We start from the raw sequence: 23,869 nt of genomic DNA, 5'->3' as shown, positions 1-23,869 counted from the left end.
GGGCAGTGCCCCGAACAAGGGGGAAGACCTGGGCCTCCATGTGCTACTGTTCTATAAATGATAATTGTTAAGAGGAAGTGGAGGGCTGAAGTAAGCAGATTCTGCACGTCAGAACTGGGCACAGTGGCAGGGGGGGATCTGCTTGCAGTATAAACCTCCCATCTCAGCTAGATCCTTGCCTCATTGCGACCCAAAGCGCTCATCGCCTCACAGCCCTGGGCCCTTCCAGCGTAGCTCCCATTACCCCTCATGGGGGGAACACATGCAGACAACCCAGAAGCGGGCCAAAGCCAAGGAAAGATTAAGGCAGCGGCAGCACCAGCGAGCAGGGGCGAGTCTGCGAGCAGCAGGACGCACGCTGCTTCCCCCGGGCACCCCCCCAGAGAAGGAGAGGGGGCCATGGGTGCAGGGAGAGCGGCAGCCCTGGGGAGCCCTGTGGAGGAGGGGGGGCCCAAGGCCTAGTTGGGGGGGGGGGGAGGAGAAGAACCAGGAGCAAAACATCGCTGGAGCCGGTCCCGCCCGCGCCCCCAGTTACCTGTCTAGCAACGGCCCCTGCAGGCACTTGACGGCCACCGGGACCCTCCAGTCGGCGTGGCGCGCCGAGGACACGGTGCCGTAGGCGCCGCGGCTGAGGAAGCGCAGGTCGGGCAGCTTGCTGGAGGGGATGGTGGGCAGCGCGCACTTAATGCCGCTCTGGGGCGAGGCGCCGCCGACCCCGCTGCTCATCCTCGCGCCGGCCCCGCGGCCACCGACTGGGCCCGCTGAGCCGCACCACCAAGGCGGGGAGGCGGCTCCGGGAGGCCGCCAGAGGGACTCGCAGGAGGAGGTCGGGTTCCGGGTTGGCTGGCTCCGGCCTCTCCCTGCCCCACGCACCCGTGAAGGGTGCGGGGACGTGCCCAGAGCGCCCCCTGGCCGGCCTCGCCTCTGTCTCCCGCCCCCCACTGGCGCCCGCTGTCCCGCGTAGCCGGCCCCGTCCGTGGGCCCCCGCTTAAATCCTGGTCTAGGGACCGCGCCCCCCGCCTGCAGCCCGGGGATCCGACACCGTCTCCTGGGCCCCTCAATGCCCTTTCAGCCCCTGCCCGGCTCCCAGCTTAGCCGCCGGCCGGGGACTAGAACTCGACCCGCCGACTTCCCCTCTCCGGGCGCGCGTTCTTGCAGCCGAAAGAGGCCCCCGACAGCATCATCGCGGGCGGCGGGCGGATGGGTCTCCCCCCAGCCCCGCTCCCCTCGGGGACTCTCCCACCAGCCGGGCAGGAGAAGGGGAGGGGGAGGATATGCGCGCCCCCCCAATCGTCAAAGATCAAAAGTAAGAGCCTAACTCGCTGGGGACAGGAGGAGCCTAGGGGCCCCGAGCGCCCAGCCCACGTCCAACCTCCTCCTTCGGGGAGGAGCACACAGAGGCGCCCTCCTCTCCAATCTGCTCTGGTCCCGAGGAGCGCAGAGGAGGAGGAGGCGGCGGCGGAGCCCTCAGTCCACTCCCTTCTTCCGGGAAATCGGTGCCTTGGCTCGTTGTAATCTGGAAAGTCCGAAGAAGAGCGGAGCGTGAGACCGCTCCCGGGCCGGCTCGCTGGGGCTTATACAGCGCGGGGGGGCTTAGAAGGGGAGGGGAGGGGAGAACGAGTCCGTCAGTGTCTGCAGAGGGGTCACCGGTCGTGTCGCTGCTCGCCCCCTCTCGGGGTACAAGAAGTGAGCATTACGCAGCTGGAGCGCGTCATTCACTGTAGCAACACTCTGGTAACTGTCATAACTAAGTATCAGTGGCAAGCGAGGGTGTTCCTGTCTGGTAATTGGTTTTGATCACGTGGAAATGCCAAGCCAGGGAGGAGTGCCGTGCTCGGAGTGAAACATTGAAACAAAGGAGGATTCGCAGTTCTTTCTTTACAAACGCTGTTCGTAAAGTATGGCAGAAGTGAAGGACAGCCAGGGGAAAAAGCACTTGTCCGTATAAAATCCATGAAAGCGTTGTGATTTGCCCTTTTTCCCTGACAGATTTTTTTTGTTACTCTTGTTGCCTTGCAAGTGGGCGTTAGATCCGGAAAAATTGGGTAAATGCTTATTCTCGAAGTGACTTCAGAGCGGATGCATTGGGGAGGAGTCACTGGACCCAGCAACCACCAGTGTGAATTCTCCCTTTTCACTTTCAGCGACTTTCTCCGTATGGAGCTGCTGCAGACACCAAGCTGCACTCATCTTTTAAAGACCTTGTCTGCACTGCAAAAACGTATCAGCAAAACATATGTCGACTTTCAGCCACAGCTATAATTACAGCGGTGGCTGATGTCCACACTGCTCTCCTTGGGTCTGTGGAGTGCGTCCTCCCCAGCAGCACTTCCACCCACCTAAGGGGCAGTGTGGGGAGCTGAGAGACCCATCTCTCAGTTCCCTGCAGGGAACTCAGAGCCTCCTGGGCTACCTGAAGGGTGCCCCCCACTCCCCAGGTACCAGCTAGGAGCCAGAACCGCCATGCAGGGTCTTCTCCCCTCCCCAGTCCCAGCTGGGTGGCAGCCACCCACAGCCGCCCAGTCTCGGTGAGCATGGTGAGCAACTGGGAGCCAGGCTCCAGCTGCCAGTTTCCCAGCTGGCAGCTGAGAATCAGCTGCCCTGGGCTTGCAGCATCTGGGGCAAGCTCCCAGGCTTTCTTGTCAATTTTCTTGTCAATTTCTTGGCTGCTGGAGGGTGAAATTGACAAGAAGGACAATTCCTCCATCCCTATAAGGGGAGGCAGTGTCTACACCAGTTGTTCCCAACCTGTGGCCAAAGGGCTAAAAGTGGCCCGCAGGATCTTTCTAAGTGGCCCGCTGCTTCCCTCCTGCCGCTTCACTGTAAAATAGTGAATGTAAAAATGAGCACAGTAGCATCAAAATGTTTACTTTAAATATGTAGTGATTTGTAGTGCTTAATGGTGTATAGGTCAATACATATTTTACATACATATTTTATGGTGGCCCTTCAGAGTTGTAAAAATGATATTTGTGACCCTTGAGCCAAAAAGATTGGGAACCACAAGTCTACACTGACACTGCATTGCCCTAGCTCTACCGACAAAAGCCCTACACCTCTTGCCAAAGTGGTTTTATTTTGTAGAAAAAACAGGACAGTTTTGTGTGTGTGTGTGTGTGTGTGTGTGTGTGTGTGTGTGATTGCAGTGTGTACACCAGCACTGTTTTGTTGACAAAAACAGACTTTTGTCAAAAAACCTCTCTAATGTAGAGCAGACCTAAGTAACTTGTGTTGAATGCCCTTATACTAAAAGTTCTTCCTTCTGCTCCCATCAGTTGCTCAGATATGGTGATTGGTGTGGGATAAGAACATCAAGAGAACAGATTCTTCCACTGTGCTAATACGGAGAACTGGAAGTTAGTAACTGAAAGCTGTAGACTGTTGTTTTTTTCCTGAATCTCACTTCCATTTATATTTTCTTTCTGGCATAAAGTACTTAGGATAGATGAACCAGATTTTTCTGTGTAGGCTATTTCAAAATTAGCAATTAATTAACTCCCAGTGGCCCCAGCTCTGCAAAATTTTTTCTATCTGATTCACTTATACTGATGCTTAACTTTACTCATGTGCAGACATCGTTGCAGGATTAGGACCAGTATTTGCACATTTACCATTTATCGTTCTTCTTTTGTAATGAGGAAGTTTAAAATTAAAAATATAATTTTTCAAACAGAAGTGACAGACACCCAATTACCATAAATCTTAACAATAAGTCATGATAATAGGCAAATTGGTTCTTACCTGGCAGATGTTGAAATTGAAGGCCACCATAGGCAACACCATCTGGGGAGCATGGCAGTAGCCTAATTCACTCATTTCTCTTGCTGTGGTTTTATTGCCATTAATGGACCATTACATTTCTATTTAATTTAAAAAACATCTCTAAAACTCTAAGAAGCTGGGAAGTTGAGGTAAAGGGAGAGGAGAGAAATTCTATATATGTGTCCTCCTACAAAAAGTGGTTTCTAGTAAATGGAGGACAAATGTGCTGTTTTTAATATCTGTTAAATATTTTTCTAGCACCACCACCTCACCGATTCATTGGACTATTTGTATCTCCTCATTGTCTTTCCGTGCTGCCAGAAGCTTGGTTGCCTGTTCAGCAGAAGTTTGTAATAATTACTTTCATTTTCTATTAAAGAAAGTAAATTTGGAATAATTAATAATCCCCACGATAGTCTTTAAAATAGAAAGTGAGCTAAAAGGGGCTGTAGAGATACAAACTGCTACTGAAAAGGTGGCATGTCACTTTGGTGGGAGAGAAGCAGTTTAAAAACTATTGCTTTCTTTTCCTAGTACCACAGTCCCCAACTACCTCTTTTCCCTCTCTTTCTGAGTCTCTCAACCTCTACTATCTTTCTTCCTCAGTTAGCACTTACTTCACATAATAGATAAAGGGGTTTCTCTGTTTTTCAGTAGTGCCCCAGCTTTGCACTTGACTTATACAGATGTGACAGAGTCAAAAAGGCTCAACTTGCCAATCAGAATTTGGGGTTGGACAAATCAACTTTCACAGACACTCATGCTTCTATATCCCTTATGTGCTTTTGAAAATCTCTCTGAAAGATTAACCCTTCAGTCACTATATTAGCCTAATGGCTTAGAAAGAAAGAGCTGCTCTATATTTCATGACAGAGAATTTAGACAGCATCCGAGGAGTCCTTGAAGTAGATGGGGACATTGAAATAAGATTAAAATATGCAGATCAATGATGCTTGACCTGTGGTTCTTATGACTGCAACTCTTCAAAGCTATACATGTGCATTCTGCACTTACTCAACATATCACTGTGATCTGAAGTCTGTTAATATTCTAGATTATTTTCACCGTTTTAAAGCTGAGTAAAACATGCAGCACACCTGTTTTTATTAACCACAGGTGAAATCTTGGCCCTGCTGAAGCCAATGGGAGTATTACTATGGACGTCAAACTTCTATTGACTTCAAAGGAGCCAGAAGTACCCCAGAAGTACACTTACACTTGGAGCCTGATGCGAAAACCACAGAAGTCAATGATAGCATTCCCAACTTCTCCCTGGTGAGTGTGAGCAGAATTTGCCCGACTTTGGTAAATCAGTAAAAGGAAAACAAATGGGTGATAGTTCCTGCTGACAGAAGGAAAGGGGAAGTGCACCATTAGATTCAAGTTCTGTGACAGTAGCTTTCTTAATTTATCTAGCTATGTATTTTATTTGTTTCACTAAAAAAGTTCAATTACTAATTTGAATGTATATTAAAAAGAAAAAAGGTTTTGTGATCTAGTGGGAATTCCCCAGGGTAACTTCTGGTTACACAGGGTAAATTTAGAAAAACCTGCAACAGCTTCTGGGAAATCCCATGCTTCTTTGGTATTTTATTTGGCATCCTACCAGGTAATTTGAAAGGCTTTGGGTTTCACATGGCTTTAAATTTAAGCTGTTGGCATTAACTGGTGCTAGAAAACAAAGTGATGGTTTTGCATCTCAGCCACTGCAGGATGCTGTAGACTGAAATTTTAAAATATTTTCTTTCAAGACACCATTAATGTTGACATCTATTGTTGTGAAGTCTAATTGGCAAAGATTCAGGATATTTCTGGGTGGACAGTAATATTAAAAGGACATTGTCAGTTTCGTGAAATTAGAAGGAAAATGCAAATGCAAAGAAGGCAATACTGTCATGGTCAAATTGAACAGAAACAAACTTGGAGCAAGGACTGATCTTGTGAGGTGATGAGTGCCCTCCAATATCATATTGAAAGATGGGGCTTAGAGCATAAGAGGCAGGGAGAGTGTTCACAAATGTATTTGTGTGGAGTGAACAAGATAAGTTGGCTAAGTTTGTATTCAAACATGGTATTTATAAAGAATGGTAAATACAGATCTTATATTCAAATACTATGGTGTATTAAATAATACATTGGGGTTTTTTAAAGATTATGTGTGTGTATAATTTAGAGCAGAAAAAGAGGAAAACCTTGAATTATACACACATCCATATACCTTTGTATATACCTTTATATATTCCAGTAATCTTAATTGCATATATCAAATACAGGATATTACAGCATTGTGTAATAATCATCTAATCAAACAAATCACAGCTATCCAAACCACATTTCATTTACAATATCTGGGTTGTCTCTCTGTTCCTAATAGTAATTGCAACAAGATCTGAAAGACTGGTATGCCACATCATAACATCTGTTGATCTTGGGTTTTTAAATTCTCCTTATTTTGATCATCAATTGAGAATTCCCTTGATATTCATTTGTTCTTTCTTCATACATTATCTGTAATAAATATTTCACACATGAAAAACACGTTTTTAAGGCCTCCAGATTTACTTAAATCCCCTTTGATTGTTTTTACTGTAAGAAGGGTCAATAAGTTATAGAAGGTGCAAAACCACCTGCAACAGAAAATCAATACTAGGTTCAGTGATGATCAGTAACAACTTATTGTCTTACTAAATTGACTAGAAGTGTTTTTGCTCTTTCAGAATGTTAAAGACTGAAGAACACCTGCAAAATTGGGTATTCCCATCCAAAACGTTGCGTGCAAGCATCCATACATCTGTTGTTTGTTCAATAGTATCAATGCAGCCTTTGTTTTCAAACTTGGGTCACACTGTACCGGCATATAAATACCTTATCTGTGGATAGTAGGCAATAGACTTCCCAAGTGAATGGCTGTAATGAGAAGTGGGGATTAAACAGGCTGGATTGCAAGAGGAAGTGAGCTCTTGAGGTGATTTCTAATCAGATTCCTTTCCTTGTGGTAATTTGGTGCCTAGGTGACAGTGCTAATAAGAAATATTGCTTTCTTAAGGAAAATATGTTTCAAGAAATTGGAATTTCCTACTTTAGGAAACTGTTTTCAGACATCAAAATGAAGAGTTAAACTTACAGAAGGCCTTAAAGCTGCAAGCAAGCAACTTTCTGGATGTTTGATCTCATACAAACTTCCTCTGGAAATATTTCAGTACTTAAAATAAAATCTTGGCTTTTCCCCTCCTCATTTCAGGAGGGTGTGACCATCACGATTATTAAATGAGAAATAATCACAGGATGTAAGGGAACATGCACATACTCTCAGCCCAGCAGCAAGGGACTATGCCCCCAGTCCTTAGATTGCTCTAGGAAGGCTCACCAGAGACTCACAGCAGGGAGATAGCAGGAGCAGTAGGAGGAAAGAAGGGGTGAATAGTCAGCCTAGGAGGGAGAAGCCTCCGTTGGAGGAGAGCTGCCTTGAGTGAGGGGCTGAGACTGTGTGGTCTCTGAGCCTGGGCTGTATTTGTGAATAGTTGGTGGTAGGAAAAGGCTGTGAATAAAGAGCACTAGTGGGAGCACAAAGCTGTGATCTGCATGTGGTTTGTGGGTCAGGGAACCTGCTAAGCAGCAGGGGCACTGGTGCAAACCTGCTACACTCTGGCAAAACACAGACCATTAAACTTTGTAATTTGCAGTGGAGAAGATATACCACATTCAGCAAATTAACCCTTCTACTAATAAATGTGATTGATTGCTGGAATAACTGATAAGTAACTCTTCAGTTTTAACTTGTACTTTTAGATAATACAAGACCTTTGCCTAATTAAGTCTGTAAGCTCTGTTCCTGACAATGTTGCTATTTGAATGAACTTGTGATGTGATCAGAATTTGCCATGTGATATATTAACTTAATTTCTATATTGTCGTGGTGTGCCTTTTTGATTTCTTGCTATCTGATGGACAGTAATAAAAATGGAATCTAATGTACTAAAAGGGTGGATTTCAAAGTCCTCTGCCTTGGATTATTATGTGGGAATTTGGGCATTATTACTGGAAAATCAGCCTTCTGATATTAACATTTGTTTAAACTTGCTTTTCAAGTGACCTCTAGCCCCTGCGCAGCAGGTAACTTGCAGTTGTATCAGCTACTTGCCTTTTGTTTCCCCCTTTCCCCCTCCTTGGCATGTTCATGTCCTTCAGTGTGCAGTCGACAGCCCTTTCTCCCTCAGGAATACCTCATTAATTCCCAGGTGTTCAACGATTCACCCTATGCTAATAGACATGGACACTTACCTTCTCCTTCTTGACCTCTCATCTTCTGCCAAGTCCTTCAGCTGTCCAATTATTCATGTAGCACTGTACATTCAAATGGTGGTGTACAAGACAACGCATTTCCGCACTTCCAAAAGGGCTGTCCTTAAACAAAAGGTATCTTTTACCTCTGTTTTGCAGGATGGGAATAATTGCTCCTATTTGCCTTCCATCTTCAGCATGTTATGGTGGATGCCAAGCTGCCATCTCAAACTTCATACAGCCAAAATTAAACTTGCAATCTCCCCAGCCAAAATCTCCCTTTATCTCCTTCTGATAATACCACCATCTTTCCTGTCCTACAAGCATGTACCTCTGTTATAATTTCCTACTCCTCTCCCATCCTATTCCATTCACATTTATCCATTGCCAAATCTTGCTGTTGCTTCTTCTGATATATCTCCAGAATTGCCCCTTCTTCCCAATCCTAATCATCAAAACTTTATTCATGTTCTAGCCTTCTTCTGCCATGATTATGGCAACCTTTGCTCTCTCTTCTCTCCACCGCTACTTCCTTCTGTCTGCAGTTCATTGAAGGGTCTATTGTCAAGATCATATTTGTCTCCTGCTGCTCTAAACAAGTCTTATCCCTGAACTGACTTCTCACCCCTGCCTTTTCTCCCATTATTTGTATTCAGTTTAAATACTTTCTCTTCACCTTCAAGCATGTCATAACTCTGCATCCGCTTACATATTTGCCCTGGTGTAATCCTTTACCCCCTCATATCTGCCCAGGGCCGCCTTCTCACAGCTCCTACATCTCTTTGACGTATTCTGCTCTTCATAGTTTCTTTTGTGCTGTCCCTCGTGCCCTGCTAATTTTCAAGTTAATACATAAAAAATCCTCCTCCTCATTTAGGAAAGCCTCACAGATTTAGTAGAGCTTCACATAATGGATACTCACCAGACTGCTATGAGGGATTCAACCACTGAATCCTGTGTGCTTTATGTCTCCAGAGTCTGAACAGAGTCCAGGCACTGCCCCTGGTTTGGGGTCTCTAGATGCACCTTCAGGCTGCAAATCCTCTGTTTAGCACCCCTTTCTGAGAGCTTAGATCCTCTGTCTAGCATCATGTACTGAGAGCTCAAACCCTGCGGTCCAACTGCCTACCTTCAGAGAATAATGTTGACCCCTCATACTCTCCTGTAGCTTACACAACCTCTCCCAGAACTCCAGCCATGTGAGTGCTCTGGGTTTACAGTTTCCTCTTTAGGACATGATGGAGGTGTAACACATAACACATGCACACAAACTTTGTACCATTGATCTTGAAAAATACACAGATCTAGACAAAAATAATCAACCTTACACTTATCTGCCTCAGTTTCCTCACCTCTCCAAAGCTTTCAGAATCTCTGGTGGTACCCAAGATCCATCTCCTCCAGCTCCTGGCTTGTTTTCTGAACTAGGTAAGCTGGCTTTGAACTTGGTTGGTCCCACAGTTAAACTAGCCCCCTATGAAAGCATGACCATTTCTTCCCCTCTCCTACCCAAAGCCTTCCTGTTCCTCCTAGAGCCTTAAATACCTGTTGTGTCACTTTTGACTCCATCTTGTTTGGAAATTTTCCACTCCCTTCACTCCACCAGCCCCTTGCAGAGACTCTTGGTCACACAGGTGTCTCATCTCAGTCACTCCCCATTGTTTGGTGCACAGTTACCAAGATTAATCACTCTCTATTGTCCCTAGTCTGATGGATATATGTTAGAGGCCTTGTCAGCAAAGGGTGGATTTCACATTCACATAGAATCATTCCAAAAATACAGGATAAACACCACTAAGAATTCATAAATTGGACAGACAGATTCCCCAAACCATCACAGAAACTATTCTGAGAAGCACTTTCAGCTATGCTGACCATATGCTGACCATTCTGTGATTATTTATAATGCAAACAACTGCCATGTAAACAACGTATAGTGCTATTCCCACTCATGCCTTAAGCTTGTGAGGTCCTGTAGGCCAGCTATTATATTCTCAGTATGCCATGAAGTCAACATTCAAAATGAAATTCACACTTTATATCTATTCATGATGATTAATAAATATAATAACAGCTAAGGTTTTCAGATGTTTCCCATTACTACTGTGGCATAAAGCAGTGGTTCTCAACCAGGGGTCCACGTACATGTTGGGGTATGCAGAGGTCTTCCAGGGAGTACATCAACTCATCTAGATATTGGTCTAGTTTTACAATAGGCTACATAAAAAGCACTAGCAAAGTACAAACTAAAATTTCACACAGACAATGACTTGTTTATACTGCTCTGTATACTATCCACTGAAATGTAAGTACAATATTTGTATTCCAATCAATTTATTTTATAATTCCTTGGTAAAAGAGAAAATAAGTAATTTTTCAGTAGTAGTGTGTTATGACTCTTTTATATTTTTATGTCTGATTTTGTAAGCAAGTAGTTTTGAAGTGAGGTGAAACTCAGGGTACGCAAGACAAATCAGACTCCTGAAAGGGGCACAGTAGTCTGGAAAGGTTGAGAACCACTGGCATAAAGTATGAATTCAAATCGGTGTCACTCCCAACATCCTTCCCTGTGAGCAATGTAAACTTCAAAGACTTGTCAGGTTTCCCATTTGATTAAAAACTGCCCATATGATAGAAAGAGGGCTCAAAATATAGAAATATGCAATGACTTTTTCTGAGCACTTTGCAGTCCAAGACTGATTACAAACATGCTTTCAGTCTGCAGGTGGCCCCTGTATGCTTAGGCTTGCCACATGGACATACATATTTCTGCTGATAGCAAGGCTGTCACTTTCCTTTATTAATTCATGGTAGAAAAGTTGGTGATCCATATTTTACTAAAAAGCCCACAAAATTGGCAGCCTTGCTCCTCCTCTCAGCAAAAATGTAGTAACCACAAGCTTAAGGATGTTACATACAATACTTCATTATTTGTACAACACACAATATTGGATATCTTTCTATAAAATATGCTCTAGCTTCATCAAGCTCACACCAGAAGGTGTGAGCTTGATGAAGAAATCGTTTACTGAAATTCTATGCCCTGTGTTATGCAAGAGGTCAAAGCAGATGATCATCTTAATGGTCCCTACTGACCTTAAAATCTAGGAATCTATGAAAATATTATAAATAATTCAAATTAAACTCTAATTATCAAAATAATGAGCAAAATCAGGCTCTTAGTACTTTGACTTTGTCTGGACTTCTCCCCCATTTCTTTGAACCATACCTTCTTTTGTGGAGTTTGCAGATGTTTTGGAAGTATTCTGAGTGGAATCATTTTCGAGTTGGACTTTGATGTGACTGCACAATAAATAAGAATTTTTAGCTTGTATATAGAATTTGGTGGCAGATTAAACAGAGTAAACTGCTACATTTTTGGCATATAACTCAGGAACTTTATGACTTGGTCATTAAAATCAAGTGGTAAAGGTGGTTGTGTTTGTCAAAATAATTTAATGCTAAATAAATTTTATATTAAACATGTAAACTCTAGTAACCATTATCACGATTTACTATTTATGACTAACATAAAAATATACAAATGTTAGATTAGCTGTAATTAAAATTATCTCATCTAGATAAGACTATTTACAAGAACGTATGAAGCATGTCAAGAACTCAGAACACAGTCTTCTTGTGTATTAAGCTGCTGAGACTTATAACACCAATTTTACTGGTAGACTGAAGACTGACCCAACTCTTTATCTAGTAAATCTGAAAATATGGTAGTTTCCTGTTAACATTTACACATTTCCATGTTCTGTGGCCCCTTGCTGCTACAACTCTTTTGAGTTTGCTTTCTGTGAACTTTTGAGCTTAACTAACACATATTAATGGAAAGAAAAATTTTAGCTTAAGTGTTCAAAGATTCACGGTAAGCAAATTTAAATTTGTATTTTCAATTGTAATAAAAATTCATGCTTTCTTAGTTAGTAATCCAACCATGGAGCATAGTTTATGTAGCTAATTAACACGGCATGAATTTCTTCAAGGTTTGAATATTTGCAATGAACTGTTCGCAAGATTTTCATATTGGCAAAATGTTAACAAAATTGAAGAATTTCACAATCTACCTGTTAAGGGAACAGAAAAAATTATGAAAGTATGAAATTATTTGTTATGTTATGAACTATATGCTCAGCCCTAGTGTAGTCCTCTGTATCTTCTCCAGCACGTTATCTAGAAGGTTTTCTTTAAAATTTCTTCAATGGGTGTTTTTAGTCACACCCACTGTTTGCTACATTTTGTTCTCATGACTGTATAATATGATACAGAGTCAGCTATTCTCTGTAACATAAGTTTGGGGCTCTTTGCCTTCGCTTTACCTTTTCTACTGCAAAGAGGACCATGTGGCCTTTTGTTTGTTATTCAATTACTTACCTTATACACCAATGAAAGACAAGAATGAGCTTTGTGTGTGCTTATGCTCCCTCTAATTTTTATACCATTTCTGCTGGTGTAGGGAATTCTCAGGAGACAGCCTACAGCATGTGTTTCAGATTGTGCAAACCTCAGATCAGATGAAGTAGCCAAACTGGTTTGGTAAAATGTAGATATTGGCATACTCACCTAGATATTATCATGTTGCATCTGAATGAAGGAGAGGTTTACATTTTGATTGGGAAGATTATTTAGCTCCATACACTGAATTTCCTAGAGGTAAGATTTCTTTTTCCGTTGAGTTTGAAGGATGAAAGGTTTGTTTTTTTCTGTTGAATTGAAGGAAGAATATTTGGGAACAATTATGCCCCACCCTAAATGTACACACATACTCACCCTAACGTAATTCTAATCAGTTCTGGAACAAGCTCCCCACTTCAACCCCATAGACCAAAACAGCTCTGTTGGCTTGCAGGGCATGCTGCACAAGGCTAACATTGGCTGTAGTACTTTTCTGTTTGTGCAGGAAAAATAGGGTCACAACAGATAGCCCTATTATTTTTTATTATGGATTATCCCAGATTTTGTTTTTTCGAAACTTTACACAAGTAGCAACTCTGGTGATTGGCCCTGTGAAGTCTCTTTGGCTTAGATAATCAAGTCAGCATCAAAGAGAAATAGTTCCCAAATCCTGCTTTCTTCAAGGACAAAATGTCAGATTCTTCTTTGAGTGGTGTCTTTATGTGTGTTCTAGGTCAGGTTATGTATGTGGCTGTGCACTCTTGATTGGAAATTTTTGTCAGCAGAGAATAGGCATAATTTGACTTCTGTATGCCCTTCCCAAACTACACCCATGCATCAGAGCCCATGGATCTGCACCTGCACCATAGACACTCTGGTGTCCCAGTATGAGGATATACTGGATCCACCACCACTCCAGCTCCTTCTCAACTGCATGTGGCTTGAGACAGAGCATCACGGTGTCTGTCAGCTGAGCTATTCAGTTCGCTACACCTCACTTTGTTATACCTTTTTCCTTATGTATTTCTTTATTTTTTCTATTATTAGCACAAGCTAATGTTTTAAGGGGGTCTCCTGTCCCCTCTTCTTGTTTGCCCATTTTGGGCCCTCAGGTTTTTTTTCCTTGGGCCTCATCCACAGCTTCGAGTACAGGTTATGCCGAAGACCCTGGGCTTCAGACCTTGCCAGATCTGCCACAGGTCCTTTCCTGTCAGCTACAGACGTTCAAGCTACCTCCACTGCTTAAGAGAAACCCATACTCCTAGATGTAAGATCTGCTTAGGATTTAAAAGCAGATCTAAAAATTTGAGGGAGGAGAAACTTGAACTCCTACTTAAGAAGTGTTCTTTGAGACCGATCGGTTCAACTGACCACCTCTGCTTCAGTAGTAAGCAAAGACCATGGAGGCTCTGGGGTGCTAAGAACAGTCTACACCCCTAACAGACACAGTCTATCCAAGCAGGTGTCCACCGTACCTTTGAAGATCCTCAATTTTCTGAAATGGTGGAAGGATCCACAAAGTGCATGGGCGTTCCATTTATACAGCCTCTTCCCACAAGGATTACTACCAGGTTGGTGTGCAGGCTTCCATAACTTCATCGCTCAGGGCAAATGGACTCCTCAGGAGACAATCCTTCATATCTCAGAGCAATCTGTTACACTTGCCAACACTTCCTACCTCACATCAAGGACCACTCAATCAGAATAATTCATAAGAACGGCCATACTGGGTCAGACCAATGGTCCATCTAGCCGAGTATCCTGCTAATGTCAGATGCTTCAGAGGGAATGAATAGAACAGGTAATCATCAAGTGATCCATCCCGTTGGCCATTCCCACCCAGCCTCTGGCAAACAGCAATCCCTGCCTATCCTCGTTAATAGACATTGATGGACCTACCCTCCATGAATTTATCTAGCTCTTTTATGAACTCCGTTATAGTCTTGGCCTTCACAACATCCTCTGACAATGAGTTCCAGAGGTTGACTGTGCATTGTGTGAAAACTAATTCCTTTTGTTTGTTTTAAATTTGCTGTTTATTAATTTCATTTGGTGACCCCTAGTTCTTGTGTTATGAGAAAGAATAAATAACACATCCTTATTTACTTTCTCCACATCAGTCATGATTTTATAGAGGTCTATGATATTCCCCCTTAGGCATCTTTTTTCGAAGCTGAAAATTCCCAGTCTTCTTAATCTCTCCTCCTATGGAAGCTTTTCCATATCCCTAATAATTTTTGTTGCCATTTTCTGTCTTTTCCAATTCCAATATATCTTTTTTGAGATGGAGCAACCAGATCTGCATGCAGTATTGAAGATGTGGGTGTATTATGGATTTATAAAGAGGCAATATGATATTCTAGATAACAGAGCAACAATGTATTTCGTCAATCAGGAAGGAAGAGCAAGATCCCGGTCTTTATGTGCTGAAGCCATAAAACTATGAAACTAGTGGAGATTACACCACATTTAAATATCAGTTGTTTATCTATCAGGACTACAGAACACAATGCAGATTCCTTCAGCAGACATTTCAGTATCGACCATGAGTGAGAATTGAACAACAAAGTGTCCAAGAGAGATGTCTTACCTGGGGCCATGCATAAGTAGATCACTTCACAACTCAATCCAGTGCAAAGTGCAAATGATTCTGCTCAAGGAGAAGACATGGCCTCAACTCCATGGGAGATGCCTAGTCATTACATGGCCTCAAGTCCTGCTATATACTTATCCTCATATGCTTCTTCTGCTCAAGTTCCTAAGCAGCTTGAGACAAGATGAACTGATAACCATTCTCATAGGGCCATTGCGGTCGAGACAGGTGTGGTTCCCAGAGCTGATTCGTACATCCGTGCAGCCTCCTTTCCACCTTCCTCTGACCCATAACTCAGGTATCTGGATTGGTCACCCACCTCAGTCTTGCAATGTTTCATCTCAAGGCATGGCTACTCAATGGCTCTTTGGTATAGAACAAGTCTGCTTTCCAAAAGTTCAAAGGGGGCTACTCAATAGCAGAAAGACAACAAGTAAGAAAACTTACGTGAGGTATTGGAAATGCTTTCAGGCTTGGAGCAACCCTCAAGCTATATTTCCTTTCGAATCCTCTTTGGCTCACATCCTCAAGTATCTGCAGAATTTAAAGACCACAAGCTTATTGCTGAGGTTCATCAAAGTTCACCTAACTGCCATCACAGCTTTTCACCCTCCCACAGAGAGATTCTCAGTCATCATCCACCATACTACTGCAAGATTTATCAAAGGCCTATTCAAGCTCTTCCCTCCAGTCAAGGAACCAACTCTGCCATGGGACTTCACTTTAATTCTCAATGCTTTGAGGAATCCACCATTTGAACTTATGAGGCATTGTTCCCTTCTTCGTTTATCACTTAAGACCTCATTTCTTGTAGCCATTACTTCGGTCAGGAGAGTAAGGGAGCTTGTAGCATTGGGGGCGGACCCATCATACACGGTGTTCTACCAAGATAAGGTGATCTTGGCACAAAAAGTGGGAGTGTGCGCTAATAAAATTTGCAGATGGCACAAAGTTGGGATGTATTGCCAATATGGAGGAGGGCCAGAATATCATACAAGAAGACCTGAAAGACCTTGAAAACTGGAGTAATGGTAATGGGATGAAATTTAATACTGAAAAGGACACTTAGAGACTATCAATAAAAAATTTTGCTATAAACTGGGGATGTATCAGTTGGAAGTGAGAGGAGGAGGAGCCTGGGTGTATTGATTGATCACAGAATGACTATGAGTCACCACTGTGATGCGGCCATGAAAAAGGCTAATGCAATCTTAGGATGGATCAGGTGAGGTATTTCCAGTAAATATGTATTATTGCCATTATACAAAGCACTGGTGAGACCTCATCTGGAATACTGTGTGCAGTTCTGGTCTCCCATGTTTAAGAAGGATGAATTTAAACTGAAACAGGTGCAGAGAAGGGATACTAGAATGATCAGAGGAATTATGAGAGGAGGCTTAAGGAGCTTGGCTTGTTTAGCCTAACTAACATGAAGGCTGAAGGGAGATATGGCTGCTTTCTATAAATACATCAGAGGGATAAATACAAAGGAGGGAGAAAAGTTATTTAAGTTCAGTGTCAATGTTAACACAGGAACAAATGGATATAAACTGATCATCAACAAGTTTAGGCATGAAATTAGATGAAGGTTTCTAACCATCAGAGGAGTGAAGTTCTGGAACAACCTTCCAAAGGGAGCCATGGGGGCAAAAATCCTAACTTGTTTCAAGACTGAGATTGATAAATTTGTGGAGGGAATGGCATGATGAGATTGCCTACAATGATTTGAGACCCATACGTGACTGCTAATAGCAAAAATCCCCAACAGCTGGAGATGGAGCACTAGATGGGGAGGGCTCAGAGTTACTATAGAGAATTCTTTCCCAGGTGTGAGGCTCGTGGGTCTTGCCCACATGCTCAGGGTTCAACTGATCACCTTATTTGGGATTGAGCGGGAATTTTCCCCCAGGTCAGATTGACAGAAAATCTGGGTTGTTTTTTTTTTTTTTTTTGCCTTCCTCTGTAGAATGGGCCATGGCTCACTTGCAGGTTTAAACTAGTGTAAATGGTGGATTCTCTGTAACCTAAAGTCTTTAAATCATGATTTGAAGACTTCAGTAACTCAGCCAGAAGTTTTGGGTCTATTACAGGAGAGGGTGGGTGAGGTTCTGTGGCTTGCAATGTGCAGGAGGTGAGACTAGATGATCACAATGTTCCCTTCTGGCCTTAAGGTCTATGAGACTGTACATCCACATCCTTGCCTCCTTCCTAAAGTCTCTTCTGAATTCCACATTAAAATCAGGAGATTCACCTACCTGTGTTCTACCACAAGCCTCGCTTTTCTAGAGAAGAAATGAGTGTGAGGCAAACCCACAGCCAGACCAGGGCTGCTCACTCAGCTGCCATGACTCACCCATCCAGCAAAACCTGCACTGACTCATCAGACTGGTCATCACTCAGGCATGCTGCAGCAACTCAGCTGTACTGAGCCATCCTGTAAGTGGAGCCTGCAGTGACTCAGCCCACAGTCAAGCTACAGCAGCCTATCCCTGAGCAGGGCCTAAGTCAAAGTACTTCCAGGCACTGGTATGTCACTGACCCTGCAAGAGCTGCAAGTTAGTCTGAGCCACAGGAACCCTCCTTCTGCCTTGTGGTATCAGACTCCCTAGGCCTCCAGCCTGCCCTTGATCCATTTCCTGCCCCTGCCCCAGCATGGCCCAAGCCTTGTTCCAGCCCACTTCAGCCTCATCTTTGCCGTATCCTGACCCTGCTCTAGCCCTGTTCCAACCTGGCACCCACCTCCTGACCCCCCACCTTTGGACTGATGCCAGCCTGGCTTTGATCTGATTCCGAATACCATCCTGCTCTAATCCAGGACTCTAATCCTGCTTCTGAAACACAGCCTGTTCCTTGAGCCTGGTTTCAGCATGCCCTCGGGCTGGTCCGACCCTACGTCTGGCTTTGACCATTGCTTCAACCACCAGGCCTGACTACCTAAAACCCAGAGCCTGACAGCAGTCCTCCATCCCTGCATATCCAAAGAGCTTTTGCTTTTTACCTCGACGGGATTAGGCCCTTTTGGGTTTCCCCTAGACTCTTCATCTCTATTGCAGAACAAATGAAGGGACATCCAATCTCTACCCAAAGACTGTCCAAATGGATTGCAGATTGTGACCTGCCATGATTTGAAGCCTTTGAGATGCTGTCCTACAATCTGTACTGAATCTGCCTCCTTGGCACCCTCCTCCATAATGGAGGTATGGCTTGAGTGTCTCCTGACATGGAGCACCTGTGGGGATGCTACTCAAAGGAAAGACTACTTATGTTGTGCAGTACCTGGAGTTCTTCAAGATGTGTCCCTATGGGTCCTCCAGTACCCACACTCCTCCCCTCTGCCTCAGAGTCTCTTTCATGGGACTTTCGAAGTTGAGAAGGAACTGGAGTGGTGGTGGGTCTGCCCCTTACTATATACCCTCATATCAGGGCACGAGGGGGTCTAGGATGCAGGTGCAGACCTGTGGGCACTGCTGAGAAAAATCTTTGATCCAGAGCACTTAGGGGAACGCATATTCTGCTCAGGTGAGCACCTATAGAGGGACACATCTTGAAGAACTCAAATTACTTTACAAGGTAAGTTCTAGAGGGGTAGCCATGTTAGTTTGTTTTCAGCAAAACAATGAGAGTTGTGTGGCACCTTAAAGACTAACACATTTATTTGGGCACAAGCTTTGAAGTGGGTTTCTGTCCATGAAAGCTTATGCCCAAATAAATGCATTAGTCTTTAAGGTACCACAGAACTCTCGTTGTTTTACAAGGTAAGTAACCTTTCCATGTTTACCCCATGCCTCCCCTGGCTTAAACCCTGGTTTGGTCTACTTCAGCACTTGTATCAGGAGGAAACACACACACAACTCTGGTTGACAGTGACAGCTACAGCAATGGAACTCTGTGTAAATTGCAACCCTAAGCGGCTGCCTTATTAGCCTGTATACCTAAAGCACTCCTTGGTACAGCTTCTTTTTAATTAGCATGAGGTACACGGGAGCAAGACTATTCTTGTCCCAAATCCCTACATGGTTTTTAAAGATCTAAAGTCTTTTAGGAATTATCTAAAGTCTTCAGAATGTCCTGGAGAGTGATTTTTAACATTTAGAACTTTGTTGGCAGACATGAGTGAATATACACGTACTCAACTATTGCAACACACTGGCACCATAGAGAGTGCTGAATAAACAGATAAAAGTTGCCAGGATCCTATTCAGCAGTGAGGAAGTGAGAGGAGGAGGAGAGAAAAGGAGGAGTGTCATGTGTTAGCAGACTCTGACTCACATAATATTCTCAGTCCTACATCCTGACATTGGGTTACATTGTTTTGCACTGTGATGATGCTACGTTCTGATGATACATCATAATACAAATATCACAATACAATATCAGGGTAAGGTGCCATGGTTAGCCTGAGGCTCTCTGAAACTTCAGTAATTAAGCATCTCTTCAGCTGTGACAGTTCATAACAAAGCCATCCCATGTTTTAATCATTTTGATATCTGTAGGCCAGATTGCCCCCACTTAGATCTGTGCACAGAGGCATCCTCCAGGCTTGGATCTCTCCTCCTTTTGCACACAGAGGGCTCACCCCCCTGTGTGGTGCCAATCCTCTTCCAACCTCCCCCCCCCATAAGGACCCAATGGATCCATCGCCACTGAACTAATATAGGGGGCAGGGACTGGACAGGATAGGATGAAAAGAGGTGTGGAGGGGTTGGGGGAAAGTGTTTGAAAACCTGACTTGGAAAAGTTAACACATACATATGCTGTGTTACCTCCTTTTCCTCAGTCTCTTCTGACAGGGAAGCTGTGAGAGCACATGGCCCTTGGGCAGTGCCTTCTCTGCCCGCCCCCCCCCTTTGAGAATCCACAGCACCCAGCTCCTTTGGTCTTTTTTTTCTTTTTGAGTGACTGTCATGCCCCAAACAGGAAAGGTAGGAAGTAGCCCAGGGAAGCAAACTTAGATTTGCTGCAGGAAAGACCCTCCTGGTATTGCTTCCCACAGTTCCCTGGGCTGGCACCTGGTGGAGAGGGAAGGCCCAGGTCCCCAACAACACCTCCTTAAATGCCAAGGCCCAGATGCAGGTAAAAAGCCAAAGATTCCTGGCTTAAGGTCAGGAGCAAGCACCTCTACTGCCCTGAAAGAGCTGCAAGGGGCTGGAAGGCAGGTGCTCTAACCAGTAGACCGCCCAGTCTGGACTTCTTATCACAGGGTCATTGAATGCTTCATAAGAATAGAGATCAACCCTAAGTTAAGTGTTCCTGTAACCGTATGCAACTAAAAATATGCAGAAACATTCAAACTTGCTTTCTCTAGGTGTGGTGCTCTTCAGCATGAGTGGGCTTAGGCCTCAGATGCTATCAGTAACAGTGGACACCTGCCATATCATCTACATTTGTATGGAAAGGGGGAATGCTTTAGGTTTAATTCAAAAAGTTTGCACTGGAGATTAGTAGTTTAAACTAAGATGCAGGGTCACCAGTCACAGGCATGCAGGGCGAGACAGCTAAAATTGTTGTACATCTGTGGGACAAATGAGAGAAATCTTCTGAAGAATACATTGACTGTTCTGAACTCCATCAGTCTGAGTAGAACAAATCCCTGTGACTGGGTGATAATGCTCAAAGAAACATTTAAAAAAAATTAAAATGAAACTTTTAAAGGTTCTAAGTTTGCCACAAGGATTCCCACTACATTCCAACAGCTGCTGTAGAAGCTTGTTTTTTGTTTGAAACCATTTTTATGTGTATCTTTTAAACTTCTGATCTGACTGTGGTGATATTGAGAGAATATAAAAACATGGTAAGATGTATCCAGCCCATTTTATTCCTTGTCCTATTTGAGAAACTAGGAGTGGAATAGGCTGAAACTCCCAAGATACTTAGACTGAAGTACTCTGAGTCAATATTACAAAATTCTTTAAACTTCCAGTCACAGTAAGGAAAATACATAACATTGACTTTTTTCTGTTGTGTTCTTCCTGTTAAGCATTTTTGTATGAATTGCATGCCATCTTGTGGTTGTTATCTACAATGAGGCATATTCCATTTATCAGACTTGGCATATAGGAAAAATGATGCAATAAAAATTAAGTGAAGCGACATATGAAATGTTAAAAACTTAAACTTGGTCAGATTCCAGCAAGTCTTTTAAAACCTTAGATGTTTTCCATATCAAATCAGGATTAGTTTAGACCTGCACTCTGTTCTCATAATATAAGATATACTATAGCAGTCCTTGTGTTGTTAAAGAAAGGCAAAACATGAAAAGAATAGCAGCTAAAATCTGCAGGATGTAAATTCCCCCACCCCCAAATAATAATTAAAAAAAAAAAACACAACAAAAAGTTCCCTAGAAACGATTTGATCTGGAATAGAATTAAATCCATTGTTCAGGTTCAAGGTCAATGGTCTTGATTCAGTGGTGCGGAAATTCTGTGAGCTGGTCTCATGAGATGTTAGCTCCAAATGATAGATCTTGCAGGACTGCTGATTTCACCATTCATCTTGGAATGGTGGAAATCTTATAAGATCAGAAATTCTCATGAGACTTTTTTTTTTTTTTTGCCACCTTGGACCCTATCTTAACTAGAACCAGAAAACAGTTTGCATTTTGACCAAAACCTTAGAGGCAGATTCAGATCAGACATTTGAAGCTAACCACCTCTCTGAAATCTTGGGAGGCTTCAGATTCCATGTTTGTTTTGGTCTTTCTCTACAGCTACTAGTTTTGAAATGTTTCTAACACTTATTATTTGTAGCATTCAAAAGCTCCAAGCTAGTTGGTGGAAGAAACACAGGGAAGGAAGTGTGGGCCCTGATCCTGCAGTCTCATTTCTGCAGGTGTAACACTTCCCTTTTCCTTCTTCCTTTTTTAAAAAAATAAAACCTTGAAATTATTTTTTTTAATCAAAGAACTTCAGTGTATATTGAATTCACTGATGCAGTACCAAATAATATGCATCTACTATAACTTAACAGAACAAATCCTTTAAATCCCCAAAATGGCACTTCCAATGTGTATTACAGGCTGCCAGCAAAATGCTTCGGCAGCTCTCCCTTAGCTGTGTTGGCTGTGCGGTGCTGGCAGAAGCAAAATGCAATTAAAAATTGACTTTTAGCACTAAACTAAGCAGATATGACTAAATCCACAAGATCTAGGGTGAAATCCTGGCCCCATTGAAGCCAATGATGAAACTCTTATTGATTTCACTTCAGACAGGATTTCAACCCTGTTGATAAAGAAGGCCCCAAGTTTACACTTTGCGGAATGGAACCACACCATCAGTGTGAGCCATTGTTCCCATGGCTTGGGCCTGGTAATTCATATAAACATGTATTCCTGTTGTCAGACGACCTTGTGACAACCACATTATTAATGCATCTCACCACTGTAAAAGTGCTGAATAGGCTTTGTTTGTATCAATGCCTTTTAGCTGTTAGTATCATGCACACAATATTCCACACCTGTCAGGCAGAAGAGACAGAACTAAATTACTGACAGAATGCTCATGCAAGCAACTGTTTCTAAATTATTTATTACGACATTACATTTTCTGCTCTGAGGTGTTTTATACATGTGTAAAAGTTAAGTTTAAATTATGTAATGCTGCTACTGGTTGAGCACCAGAATATTTGTTTGGAGGCCAATTTTTTAAGAAGATTTCCAATTTTTCTTCACAGTGTGCATCAATAAAACAGTAACGTTTCCTGAATATCAGCCTAGGAATTAGTAATATGATGAATATCTACTTAATGTTTTGGGTGCCATAAACCTATCTTGACAATAACAGACAATATATAGTAAAACAGGTGAGGGTTTGTTGTTGTTGTTATAACTACTTATCTGTAATGGCACTGCCATTTTAAATTATGTTGTGAGTGTCACTCTTCTGCCAGGGAGAGTCGACAGCAACAAGGGCCAGATTCAATATCTTGGGGTTCCTCTTAATAATACAAAACAGAACTGGCTTGAGCCCACACTCGGTAACCTGAGAAAACACCAGCCTTAGGCACCCCTAAGAGGCAACACTTCCCTACTCACAAGCATGAAGTTTGTGCATAACAAAAGGAATTTTTATTAAGAGGGAAAGGAACCAAGCATTTATTTGGGAAAACACCACAAGCACATTCAAGAGCAAGTGACCCTAAGCATACCCCACCCCATAGAGCATTGGGCAGTGTCCTTGGTGGTGGGAAAGTCCGATGAACGACTTTAACACATCATTCCTCTCTCCCTCCACTGCACCCACTCACAGTTGGCTGTCCTTGGTTAGCGAAGACCTAGAGTTCAGAAGTGCATTCACAGGTGTTCAGTTCCTACTGCAGAAAGATGGAGGGCATCAAGCAATGTCCTCTTGGTTACCATGAGCCTTTGCAACCGGCTGTTTGCTACTGTCTCTGCTGCTTTTCTTTGCCACTGTTTGTTGCTTGCTGCTGCTGCCGGATGTTCACTCCCACTTCTGCAATGCCATGTTCTGATGCTCTACCCACGTTATTAGTGATTTCAGTTCTTAGTGATTTCACTAGGTATCAGGCTAGTGCAGCCGCTACATTGTCTTTCATTTCACCACTGCCCCTACAGCACTCTAAGGCATAGCCCTTAGACCCACTTACCAGTGATTCAGCTCTGGCAATCACTGAACAGAAACGACTCTCAGTTGAATCTAATTAGTTCTGTCTTTAAACACTAGAGAGGGGAAGAACTCTTTAGTCAGAGCAACCACCACTAGGTAGGAACACCTGTCCCTCCCCCACCCACTCTTTCATTGGGATTTAGCATCCCTAACCCCTGCTTAGTGAGTGAGGTTCAGTTTAGGGTCACCCTTTCAAGCAGGGCAG

General features: G+C 43.2%; 1 protein-coding gene and 2 long non-coding RNA genes across 3 annotated transcripts in view; 1 reads left to right on the top strand and 2 right to left on the bottom strand.

Annotated features, from left to right (window-relative positions):
- RIPK2 (receptor interacting serine/threonine kinase 2) overlaps nucleotides 1-1,746 on the bottom strand; it is a 42,010-nt gene extending 40,264 nt beyond the window's left edge. Inside the window, exon 1 of the mRNA XM_067558251.1 lies at nucleotides 536-1,746. Coding sequence (XP_067414352.1) covers nucleotides 536-726 — 191 coding nt within the window. The 5' untranslated portion in view covers nucleotides 727-1,746. The remainder of the gene's footprint in view (nucleotides 1-535) is intronic.
- On the top strand, nucleotides 1,647-7,722 carry LOC137159781 (uncharacterized). The gene is made up of 3 exons (XR_010921735.1): nucleotides 1,647-1,734; nucleotides 4,879-5,037; nucleotides 6,480-7,722. It is a non-coding gene; the product is annotated as an uncharacterized lncRNA (long non-coding RNA).
- Nucleotides 5,976-23,592, bottom strand: LOC137159782 (uncharacterized). The gene is made up of 4 exons (XR_010921736.1): nucleotides 23,285-23,592; nucleotides 11,273-11,346; nucleotides 8,044-8,166; nucleotides 5,976-6,270 (listed from the first exon to the last, which is right to left on the bottom strand). It is a non-coding gene; the product is annotated as an uncharacterized lncRNA (long non-coding RNA).
- Between the last annotated feature and the right edge of the window lie 277 nt (nucleotides 23,593-23,869).

This window comes from Emydura macquarii, unplaced genomic scaffold (genome assembly GCF_026122565.2).
Source record: "Emydura macquarii macquarii isolate MOO-44397 ecotype Brisbane River unplaced genomic scaffold, CSIRO-AGI_Emac_v2 contig_1897, whole genome shotgun sequence".
Taxonomy (NCBI): domain Eukaryota; kingdom Metazoa; phylum Chordata; order Testudines; family Chelidae; genus Emydura; species Emydura macquarii.
This window is presented reverse-complemented; position numbering and strand designations above follow the sequence as displayed.